Here is a 12,960-nt window from a genome sequence, read left to right as displayed (position 1 = left end):
AGCCAACCCCGAAATGCGATGGGGGCTCTCAAATACACGGTTGCTTTAAATAGTAATAGAGATAACAACCTAAACACCAATTGTAGATATTGCATAGCACTAACTTGAGGACTTGTGATGGGAAGTTTTATCATTTCTGCACAGAGAGACAGATTTGTAAATTAGTTCTAGTTTAAAGTAAAGAGTGAAAACATACAAGTTGCTGGGATGTGACTCTTATCAGTAAAAGTAAAATAGTAATGAAGTACATCCTCGCTTACCCAATTTTCTTTGTAAGACACATACCCATATGTATGACTGCACCCATTTTCTATCGCTCTTAGGAAACGGGTGCTGGGAAAGATCAGTAGGTGCAGCTGCAGAGGAGTAAGAGGGGCAGAAGAGTGGGAGAAGAAAGAAAAAAAAGAAGAGGCAAGGGAGTGGCTGTAGAGTGTGGAGGATTTATTGGAGGGTACGTGAAAGGGAGTTGGCGTGGATGTCAGATGAAGGCAGCAAGCACATCCAGTAAGTACCAGGGTTAGGAGACTGACCCTTCATCTTCTCACACCAAGGGCAATACAGTCAGATGCCCCTTTGATTCTTGAATTTCTTATGATAATTTTCCCATATAATTAGTGCAGTAGGCAGTAGCATCATGCTGAGGAATAGCACCAACATTAGGACCTTTCAGGAATTATATGTTTCACCCTAGTTGTTGGGATCTCCCAACCCAAGGGGCAATCTTGTTCCGGAATCTAGCACTAGCGCTCTGGGAAAGCAATCTTCAAGGGATCTCGATTTTTAAATTCTATGATCCTGAGCCTCACTGTTATGGATCTCAATCCCCATTCAAAGACCAAGATAAGGACCAAACTTATTATTAATAGCCAGCAGTACAATACATTTAATATAGTTGCATGGCTAGCCAGCTATGAATAAAGAGATACTTTAAACAGTATGTAGATAGCCCCAGACCATATATGCTCTTTAAGATTGGAACTTACATCCCCAATTGGGGATCTCGATCCCTAACATATGCATTGTACAAACAATGCTTCCTAGCATATGGATGTTCTAGCCATTCATGATCCCCCATTCTCCCTCCCCTCCGATCCCAATCCCAACAACTATGGTTTCACCAATTCATGCACCTTTCTAGTTCATAAGCTGCTGCAGACACAATTGCTTTCGCTTGATATGAATGATAGGCTTAGCGCTTTCCCCACTCCCTAATAAGTAATGATACATAGATGCGGACTGGCATGACAGTGTCAAACACGTGTCTGAATTGTTAAATACATTGACCTTAAGACCTGACCTGGGGCCAACACATCTGTAAAAGTATTTAATCTATGAAGTGAAATACTAAGAGGGTATGATTCATGGATAGAGATACAAACACATACATGAAATGAATATGGAAGTGGGGATATGACTCAGCTTTTCTCAATAACTTGGAGAAGACAGATAGAGGTATGAGTATCCTTGACACCATATGATACAATGCAATAGGAATACGATCAATATCATTTTTGGAAACCAAACACATATAGGGAGTATCTAACTTAGAATGGGATTAATTATAACCTTACATTCGAAGGTCAATGTATTAAACGGCTTACTCAAAGGGATAAAGTGCGCTTCTCAATATTATAATTTGAATACTAAAACTTCAAAGCTAGAAAATGAAAAACTTATATATATTATATATATAAATGTACACAAATGTATGTGTATAATGTGACCTATCTAGTAAATGATAAGCATTAAAAAGTAGGAAGTGACCGCCCTTGATTAGAATTAACTAGGTGGTTTTTGTAGATAATAAGTATTATAAATTATTTTACATATAATCCTTACTATTATATAGTTACTATGTAAAGTAGGGGCCTAGGGGGTCAAAATCTTGACAAACCGTGGAGTAACAAGCAGTACACAGCTCAACTGCATCCCCACCATAATATCCTTTATCAGTGGTGGTATCAGCCCGTATTGACACTGGTACCTTGGACACACAGAGGTATCCGAGGATCATAACTGTTAATAGGTTGGAAATGGGCATGAGTTGAACACAAGATATGTGCTGAGGCAACATTAGAGGTTAACTGGAAAAAGGATTTGGAGACAAATTAAACTGTTGTTACAAATGGTGATATTGTGAATTTATAAACCACAAACCACAAAAAGAGAAAGGACTGAATCTTCGCAAAACTAGAAAATAAGAACAAAATATCTATACAGGATTTATTTTTCTAAATGTCGAAAATTAATGGGCTGATGCGTTGTCATCGCTAAATTGTATGCAATTATAAATTTAGTTTCCTAGCTTATTCTGGAGGTTAAAATTGTTGGAGCTGTGGCCTTTTAAGGCCTTGCAACCTCTACATATTATAACTCTTGAACACAGTTGAAGAGTACAAGAGCCATGTGACTCTAGGATCTTGGTGCACTAAGACAAAGAATCATATAACCCCGAGAGAGTCATGAGGCTGGAGTGTATATATATATATATATATATATATGGAACAAGCTGGTGTAGGCCCACTAGCTCACAGCTACATATAAACCCAACGGCCCAGATTCAATCTTGGACGAATCGGCCACGACCTTGTTTCGTATTTTAATTTTCATTTTAATTTTTTTTTAACAAATCCAAATCACATGAAATTTTAGGTGTTTATTCTTCCCATCAAGGCGCACCTAATAAAAATATTAAAAATTAATCCGCAATAAATAAATTGACCCAAATACCCTTACAAATTTTCAAGGGCATTTTGGTCAATTTATTTTTTGCAAATTAGTTATTTGATATTTTATTAGATTCTCCTATTTTTGAAGAACACACGCCGAAATTTCAAGTGATGATTTGTAAAAACAAAAATCCAAATTCAAATGCGAAACATGGACATGGCAGCTAGATCGTCTCAGATTGAATTTGGGCCGTTGGGCTCATATGTAGTTGTGAGCTAGTGGGCAAACGCCAACTTTTTATTATATATATATATATATATATATATATATATATAGGAAGATACTACAAAACGCTTATAGGCGAAAGTGAACAGTGATTTCGCCTACCCTCATCACCATCCAAACTTCATCGCACGGTCACAATTGTCCGGTAGTGTTTCAATTTTTCATGTTTTTTTTACTAATCGGAATGATCTGAAATTTGAAGCGTGCGTACATCTTAGTGAGGCGCACCTAATAAAAATATGGAAAGAAATAATTCGTAAAATATAAATTGACCAAAATACCCCCATGAATGTGCCTACACACGCTCCAAATTTCAAGTAATTTAGATTTGTAAAAACAAATGAAAAATGAAACACTACCGGACAACAGTGACCGTGCGATGAAGTTTGGATGATGATGAGGGTAGGCAAAATCATTGTTCATTTTATATAATATATAATTTTGATGTAAAATGTTCTTGAGATTATCTCAAAATCTATTTTTATGTCTAATTATAAAATTTTAAATTTCAAAAATAGTTAAAATCAAGTAAAAATATAAACATATGAAAATCTTGAAAATGGACAGTGTAGATAATATGTTGTAAGATGCACTATTTTTGAGACTCAAAATCTTTTTAATTTTCATAGTCATACATCTCGATGTCGAGATGATCAATCACATGGTTTTTCAACATTAAAACAACCTTTTCCGATGGATTTTTTAGGTGCATCTGTAGTTCTACATTATAAGGTTGCAACCTTATATAAACTTTTTCCATATATATATATATATATATATATATATATATATAGGAGAGGCACCAAGAGGGTTGAGGCCTGAGCGTTACCTCTAATGAGGTCGGTCATTGATTTTTGCCTCATGCCTGCGTGATGGCCAAGGCATTGTGTATGTGATTGACTGATTATGATATGAGCTCAAGCATTTTGTGTGATTTAGCCCTGTATGGGAACGTTAAGGGTTGAGAGGACATAAGCCTAAATCCTTGACATGGTAAAACCATTAGACCTCATTACATGTGCATGTATAGTCGCAAATGGGAAACCGTTCTTCCAGAGGATCCATTCTGAAGAGATATGCACATGTTCCCAAAGAGGAACCCCTGCATCTATAAGAGTGAATGTCCTTGGGGGTGCACCTGTAATCCACTACAACTTGAGAGTCCCAAGCTACTTATAGGTTTGACTTTGATAAACCAATAATGAACCTCTGATTAGCACCAATATACAAAAATTCGACCGCCCGACCACCTACGCAGCCATTTTCTTAAACCGCCTGGGCCATGCCTAGGTGGTAGGTCCTATGTTGGTGTACTAAGGCGCCTGCCTAGTAACCACCCTTTTTAAGTACTCTCTCATGGCTTTATGGTTTTAAAGGTGTTACTGTTTTTTATTTTTTTGACAAGCATGTGTTACTGCTTTTATTAATGTGTTGGTTCATGTGGTACTACCCACCGATGGTTTAGTTCCAACAAGCCAAAATAAGCAACCTACACATGGAATGCTCTCTTTCTTTTCTTGATTATAACTAATAATCACTATCATTTTTCTCTTTAACCTTTTTAAATTTTTTGACTTTTTCCACCCCTTCACTTTACACATGGAGCACTCTTGCAATGCCACATAGTCACTCATCAATCAATGCTTCGTTTTCGTCTCCCTTTGCATTGCCAAGATTATGTCATCCTTTCCCCATTTCATAACACTCTCTCTCTCTCTCTCTCTCTCTCTCTCTCTATATATATATATATATATATATATATATATATATATATATATATGTGTGTGTGTCACATAAAGAAACCTCCTGCCTCCTTTTGGTCTCCCAAAAAAAAGTTCCGCTCAGGTATCTGAGCACAGCCGCCTAGGTGGTCGCCCAGCAACCTAGCCAATCTGGGACCCTGGACGCCTCCGAATTCTTGAACATTTGATTATCACTGAGGATCATGAGTTTATTAGGTCAATACTGAGAAGGTAACTTTGGATTCCGGTCTAACTGAGTGGAGTGGTCCGATACCTAATTCAACTCTAAGGATCCCAATTTCCTTTTTAAATATTTTTAAATGATGCCGAAATGTGTTATTTTGATGGAGAATGCTTTGGTGATTTTTTGGGAATTGTTGGAGATTTTTTGAAATTTTCTGAGCAAGAAATTAGATTTCCAGTATTGTTCTTGAGAAAGGACAAAAAAGGACAAAACTGATGGACCCACACATGGCTCCCAAATGGCCAATGAGTGCCTACGTGGGCCTGTGGGGGAGTCCACGTCAGCCCCACATGGGGATGTCATCCCCCACAATGGAATCTATTTTTCATTTGATTATTTGTTAATTGATGACGTTTTTGGTTGTGGATTTTGATGGAATTTTGGAAATTCAAAAATTGGATTTTTGGCACATGTTTTGTGGTAAATGCATATGTGTGAAACCTTCTAGAAAGGGCATAAGGTTTGATATTTCAATTGAAACCCCTAAGGACATATAATGGTGCACTTAACCACCTCACCCATGTAGCACAATATGATTGGTTGAACATGTTTTGAGGGAAATTTAATTTCCAATATTTGCTACGAAATGTGCCAAATTCCCATAAGGGCAAGCCCCTAACTTTGATTTTTAAGTTTATTATGTGAAATGAGCATGGGCATTTTTATAGAAGGGAAATTCGGAGTGAATTAAGGATTAATAGAGGTAGTGGTGTTTTAATCATATCCACACATCAAGACGGTATGATGGAGGATGGAAGACTAGGATCAAGCCTCTCTTTGGAACTATGGATGATGAACGTCAATGGCCAAGATTGTTCATCTAGAATGTTCTTAAAACATATCCACACTAAACACTATAAATACCCCCTCAATCTCTACAACATACAACAAAATTTATCTCTCTCTCAAAAGGGGCACGCCCCACCTAATATTTCTTTTTCTATTTTATTTTGAAGATTCTTAATGAGAGGAATATGTCTAAATGAGGTACGCCCCTCTTCTCTATCCTTCTCTCTATCTCCTCCAACATTTCCTTAAGTTTTAAAGAGAGAGAGATCATCTCATGAGTAGCATGCCCTTTTCAAGTCATTCCTCTCCTTCTTCATAAGAGCAAAGTTTCAATGAGAGAAAGAAAAAAGGATGTGAAGATCTAATGAGAGAGAACCATGTTAAAGCTCCATGGGAGCTTGATCTCAAACTTGGATGAAACCCGAGCTCCATGGATATTTGATTCTTTGAAGGGATCATCATCAAGCTTTTTCATGAAGATTTTTTATGGTTGTAAATTCACATTTACAGCAAGGTATTGTGATCTATTTTCATCTGATTCATGTGATCTTGAGTTTATATTATTTCTTGAGGTTGATGATTTGATTCCTAGTTGATTGATTTAAGTTTGGAGAGATTTTCATTGTGTTGTGTTGGGATTTAATTGGCTGATTTTCTCTACAATTTTTAAATCCACATTAACCAGTTAACTCATTCTCTTATAGAGTAATTTGGTGAGATTTTGAAAAGGCAATTATGCCCTAATCTCCATGCTCATACTATTCCATTACTCACCAAATTGAGAGTGATTTGTGACCTCATGTTTTTTCACTCATTCTTGGATCCTATTTCTTAAGTTGTCTTATAATGTGCCTTAAATAAAATGTAGAAGCTATGATCCTTAATTACTTCCTAATTTGGTAATGCAAAATTGGGCTATATCTTATGTCATCTAGAAGTCATCCCATAGTACATAGCTAAATCCTATGGCCATAATCTAGGCAAATATGAGCTCAATGTATAGCTTCCCATGATCAAACCAATTATACACATATAATATTTCTATTTGGTGGAGGAGGAGATTGAATTTAAAGTTTATGATGTAATTCTAAAATCATGTATTATTTGGCAATGTATTTGCATATTGCTATATTTTTAGTTCTATTATCATGTGTTAAATCAATCTCCTTGATGTATCTTGTGTCTTGGACTTTATCAAGTAATTTTCTTTTTAAATGTATATTGAAACCAAGTTTGGTGGTTGGATTTGTGTATTGTTGATGTAAGATCAATGTAATTGAAGCATTATTGTATTGAATTGAGAAAACATTTCATGGCACTTGAACTTGGTTTTATACACTATCAAAAGCCCATATGAAAGTATAGGGCCATTATACTTTTCGGTATCCCTTTTGTAGAGGAGAAAATATTAAATTACAAGGAACAAGGATCTATAAAAAATATAGACTACTATAAACATTTGAGGAGACAACTACAGTACTAAAAGAGATTTTCGAGCACAATTTCTTTCAATGTTAGCTAGGCATAAATTAGATTAGCAAAATGACTATCAAGAAGTCAATTTGATGGTTAAATCTTCCAAACCTTACCTGTGGACCACTGCCAAACAGGTCATCAGGAGTAGACGTGCACATTAGTACCAAGTCAACGTCATCTGCTTCAACCTGAGCCATTTCAAGGGCCTTCTTTGATGCCTCTATGGCCAACCCAGTTAACGTTTCTCCCCCTATAAAATGGACGTAATGACAACAACAATAGAGGTTTTATTTTGAGCTTTCTAGCCAAAAAAAAAACAATTAGCTCGAATCTTCCAACAATTTGTAGGACATCTACATAAAATTCAGAATCATTTCACTAGAACCATGGATGAGTTGGGGTTTTTCTTATCAATCAATTGATGAGTTGAGTCAAAGAACTTTTAGTAGTGCCATAAACAAAATAATGGAAGGCACCATAATAACCAACCTTGGCTCAACAGGAACATATACCTGAAAGGATCCGTCGATTGCGAATTCCCGTACGTACAGAAATCCAATCATCTGAAGTTTCAACAATTTTTGCAAGGTCATCATTGGAAATAAGAAGCTTTGGCACAGCTGAACCACAACCAATCAGCTTGGAACCCCGACCTACGATTCTGCATAAAGTTGAATCAGAAAGAACCATCTCCCATGAAACAAGGGTAAGCAATACCATATTTATGAACTAGTGAAATGAATTAGTCTCATGGGCAACCCAAATATCATATCAAGTAAGTTTAACAAGCATGGACACTTACACCAAAATATAAAAAGTGATTCACCATAAACTAGCAAGACCAGGCAGTTTCACACTTGCAATAGCATATAAAAGCTTCAGTGACACCCAAGATGCAGCAGAAGCAGCCAGTAATCCACAGCAATGTTGTGGTAGACCGAGAGACAAAAACAAAGAGATATGCATAGCATGAACATCCTTAACAACAATTGAAAAATGACGCACAAGAGTGCAGCCAGAAGTTTCAAACTCCAACATCTCATATCATCTAAGTTTAACACGCATAGACACTTCCACCAAAACATAAGAAGTGGTCAACTATAAACTGGAAAGACCAGGCTGTCCGCAATAGCATATAAAAGCTTAGATAACCCACAAGATGGGGCAGAAATAGCTAGTAAACAGACCACAGCAATGGTATGGGAGACAGACGGAAAACAAAGAGAAGCATGGCTTTAGCATTAACATCGTTAGCATCAAATGAGCAATGATGTACATGAGTGGAGCCAGAAGTTTCAACCACCAAGATCAATAAGGAGCACACACATCCCCAAGAAGATTTTAAATCACTAAGGGCGTGTTTGATAACTAGAAGTTTGGGGGAGGAAGATGGAACTTCCCCATTACTGTACAACTTCCATGTTTGATGCACAAACGTAACACAGTGACCATTGCACATATAAAAAAGCTTCCGTCTAAAATGACAGAAGTTAAAATAAGAACTTTATGCCCTCGAAGAGGCCTTCTTTCAAAAACCCTAATCTCACTTCTTCGGCTCCCTCCTCATGCCATTGGACTCCCGCTTGCCTCCTCCAAGCTTCCGCCTCCTCTCAAGAGAAGAGACGCCCCTCATCTCTCGCAGGCACCTATCTCATATCTCTCCGTCTCTCTCCTATTCGCCTTCTATCTCTCGCCCCTGCTCTATCACTCTCTCTCTCTACAGAAAAATGTTGTTTACAGCTTTTCCACTACAAAACCCTACCTCTCTCTCTCTCTCTCTCTCTCTCTCTCTCTATCTCTCTCCCCTATTTTTTGATGAATTGGGGGACCTAGTGATCATAGAGCTACAGGATTTTGGTAATTTCAGGGTCTTAAGTTTTAAGAAAATACGGTTTGGTCTTTATGTTTTAAGAAAATGGGGTTTGGTTTTTGGATTAAGGTATAATGTTTCGAGAGCTTTATGTTTTCAGTGATTTCAATGTCGTGCTTTTTGCATAAACCTCTTCGTGATTTCAGAGCTTCTAATTTTTGGGCTTGCATGCTGATTTTTGTGTTACCAAGTTATGCATTATCACCTAATAAATCCATTTGAAATATATTGCATTTTATGATGAAATAGGATACAATGGTTGTAAGGATCTCGTTTTTTTTCCCTTGGGTTTTCAGGAAATAAGTTGACATTGCTGCTAAAAAAAAAGAAAATCATACGGTTTAAATATTGTGCTGTAATTTACATTTTTGGATCTTCTGATACTGTGAACTTTTCATTTTTATTGCTCTATTTTGGATGTAAATTTTGCCACCCATGTTTTTATATATGCCACTCAACTAATGGGTGGAGATACTACCCTGAGCCATTTGGTTTTTGCCACCACAGTTTTGGGTAGTTGATTGGACACCATGAAGCATGAGTGCACAAGATTGCACTGATAGGGAAAGTATTGTCACCTATATATCAGTTACCTTGTGTTTTTGTTTTGCATGCTAAATGCGTTCATGCTGTATGTCTGGTATTGTCTCTGTAATCCTTAAATTGGCTTGGTATTACACTATTACTTTATGTAGATTGTATTTTTCTGGTATTTGGACTCTCTTTGGAATGTGGATTGAATGTTTCTTCTTGTTTTTACATGCGACCTATATCTTTTTTGATAAGAACATTGGACCTATATCACTGCATGTAATTGCAATTTTTATTATTTGGAGTTGAGATGTATGGCATGTGGTTTGAATGTTTTTTTTTCTGAATTTAATGGGCTGGGCCGATTAATGGTGATTGAATTTGCACTTTTGATATGCTGGAGTATGTAAATATGTGGAAATGGAGGAGCTTCTACTTTGTTATTGCTCACAACGTGTCATTTCTCATGGCATGCATGACGGTGCTTTATAGAGTTATCACTAATCCTTCCCCATATGTGTAATAGGAAATGGCACACAAACTAACGCTTATATAGCTCTACAAAACATTGAGTTCTTTCTTATTCATGCCATTTAAACTCATGCTTATATAGCTCTCTTGACATAATGATCCTCTTTTGATGCATGTATAAGTGCCCAACTATGCAGTCTTGCAATTGCTAATGAAACACAGATACCCAAAACGTCTTAATATTTTTTAAACTCATGCTTATATAGATCTCTTGACATAATAGCCTCTTTTGATGCATGTATAAGTGGCCAATTGTGCAGTCTTGTAATTGCTAATCAAACGCAGATACCAAGAACTTCCTAATATTCCAATAGGTTGTCAAACACAGGTGCCTAGAATTTCTTTAACATTCTAGCAGGATATCAAACACAGACACCTAGAACTTCCTTATAGTAACTTCTTTCTTCCCAGAAAAGAAGAACTTCCAATTTTCAGGGAACATTTACCTTCCAGCAATCATACAGGCCCTAGGGAAACAAAGGGAGAAATGCGGAAGGATAACGAAATCTGTCCATTTGATCATGTGAACTATGAAAATCATAACAACCATCCAAATAAGAATATTTACATGCATCTTGTCCTCTCTCCAAGGGTACAACTACATATCATGAGTGGTGTTGTACAACATACTATAACAAGGATGAGAGAATCCCATTATTTGTAATTTGTAAACCATGTTAGCATGGCGATAGAACATGAAAGGAAGATATGGGAAATGGAATCAATGGAGTCGATGATGGCAAAGAAATCAACACATTTAGGAAACATCAAACCCAAGAAACTCAAGATTGGAAGGAAGAAGAAGATGAATGAGAACCAAAAAGACATGCAACTAATACAAAACTTCGAAGGATTAAAATAGGGTAACACGTGTCAAAAATGCAACTAATTTGACATAAGATCCATAATATGATTGTAATGGGGACACTTGGGATTTTCTTACCCTGAAGCACAGCTAGCTAAATCCAACTGTGTGTGGTGTGGATTGAACGTGAAGTTCTGTCGAAGTCCTACAAAGTCACTGAGAATGGAACTCTCATAAAGCTTCCCACCAGAAGTATTGGAGACATGAAAAGTTTTAGTATTCATATTGCTCCAATGTTAAGAATATTAAGTCATGTAATAATGAATATTCCATGGCAAAGAGCAACTTCTGGGGGAGTGTTCATAGATTATGTGGCTACTGTCAAATGTAGAGTGTGTGTGTGTGTGTGTGGACAGAGAGAAAGAGAGAGAGAGAGAGAGAGAGAGAGAGAGAGAGAGAGAGAGCAGGGATTTAGTCAAACACATAGATTTACTCCAGAGATTGATGCGTTTAAAAAACTACACTATACCTGATAACTTTAGTTGCATGGCTTGAACCATCAAAGAATAAATTTTCATATAGCCATTAAACTAGATATAAATAAATTTCCATATAATCATGATCTCATTTACAAAAGGAACACAGAGCTGAGCTATGCTTGAACAAGGCTTCCGAAGAAATAGATCATAAATACAGCTTTAGAAAACAGAAGCAAATTTGATCAAAAAAGGCTTTTTGACAGCTAAAAATTCCATGAGTGAAATTTGTAAGATGCCAATATCAACGACTGAAGAGGAGGAGGCCATAAAGCAACTCCATTTATGGAACATGTCTCCGTTCGATGCAGATAAATTGGCATTTAAAAATTTGAGTGTAACCATGATGAATAGAAAACCGACAATTAATTAACACGAATAAAAAGTAGGCAATTAACTATAAGAGTACACAGATCATTCTGTAATGCGCACAAATCGCGCGCACACTCACTTCATCTATCACGCGAATAATCAAACCTACATTTCAAATCTAAATCCCAAGAAAAATTTGTAAGAGAGAGAAAGAAACCAGCTCAAGAATACAGTGCTTCATAACCAAGATTAGAATTTCAAATAAACACAAACAATCCAACAACATATACAGGAAGGAGTAAGTATAAAATGGAGGACATCAGAAAGGATCAAGCATGCATGTGGATTAAAAAGAAGAACAGAAACAGAGGGATGGGAGACGGGGGGACCTGGAGGCGCGAGTTTTCGAAGGGGAAGTGAGCTCTTCCACACCCTGGGCAGTGCTGCAATGAACATCAGTCAATGTTCTATAATGAATCACCCTTCTGTTATCCAATCTACAAAACCCAGATCCATAAATGCCCAAAGAAGAGAGCTGCTGCCTCCGCCCCATGCAAGGCGACGAAAAGAGGCCAGATGGATTGGCGGCCATAGGAGGAGGGGAGAAGAGAGCGAAAGACAAAGAGATGGAAAATGGTGCTGTATGTTAGAGGAGAGGAGGGAGGTCGAGATTGGGGAGCATTTTAGAGTGAGAGAGAGGAAGAGAGATGAGGAAGTTTGAATCCTCGAGGGGTCCGCAGGGTGCCAGAGATGACGGACTAGGCCACATAAATACTCCCACCCACCATCAACAATCGTGCGTTCATTCCTAGGAGCTGGAGACACCCACTCCGCTTATTTTCACGTTATACACACAAACAAACTGGCTTAGGAGCTGGAGACACCCACTCCGCTTATTTTCACAAACAAACTGGCTTTGAAACTCTCTTTCCTTCACCCGCCACAGATAAAAGAATGGAAAACATATTACACTACATGTAACCCCGTGTAGTTTTTAGCATCGGGTAGTGTTTTAAAATGAAGCAATTTTTAATTAGGATAGTTAATTTGGATAGCAATCGGTCAAGATAGAACTGGTTCTAGAATAATTCTAGTATCGGTCTGGTTTTTCCCTAAAAGCTTTTTTTTTATATTTTTCTTTTTTCTTTCTTTTTTAATTTGTCTCAATA

General features: G+C 37.1%; 1 protein-coding gene across 1 annotated transcript in view; it reads right to left on the bottom strand.

Annotated features, from left to right (window-relative positions):
* The window catches only part of LOC18432585 (3-ketoacyl-acyl carrier protein synthase III), a 30,428-nt gene extending 17,719 nt beyond the window's left edge, over window positions 1-12,709 (bottom strand). Inside the window, exons 1-3 of the mRNA XM_011624474.3 lie at window positions 12,181-12,709; window positions 7,719-7,867; window positions 7,320-7,456 (exon numbers count right to left, since the gene is read on the bottom strand). Coding sequence (XP_011622776.1) covers window positions 7,320-7,456; window positions 7,719-7,867; window positions 12,181-12,383 — 489 coding nt within the window. The 5' untranslated portion in view covers window positions 12,384-12,709. The remainder of the gene's footprint in view (window positions 1-7,319; window positions 7,457-7,718; window positions 7,868-12,180) is intronic.
* Window positions 12,710-12,960: the final 251 nt, after the last annotated feature.

Source organism: Amborella trichopoda, chromosome 3, assembly GCF_054954075.1.
Source record: "Amborella trichopoda isolate Santa Cruz 75 chromosome 3, AtrichopodaSantaCruz75HAP2 v2.0, whole genome shotgun sequence".
Lineage (NCBI taxonomy): Eukaryota > Viridiplantae > Streptophyta > Magnoliopsida > Amborellales > Amborellaceae > Amborella > Amborella trichopoda.
This window is presented reverse-complemented; position numbering and strand designations above follow the sequence as displayed.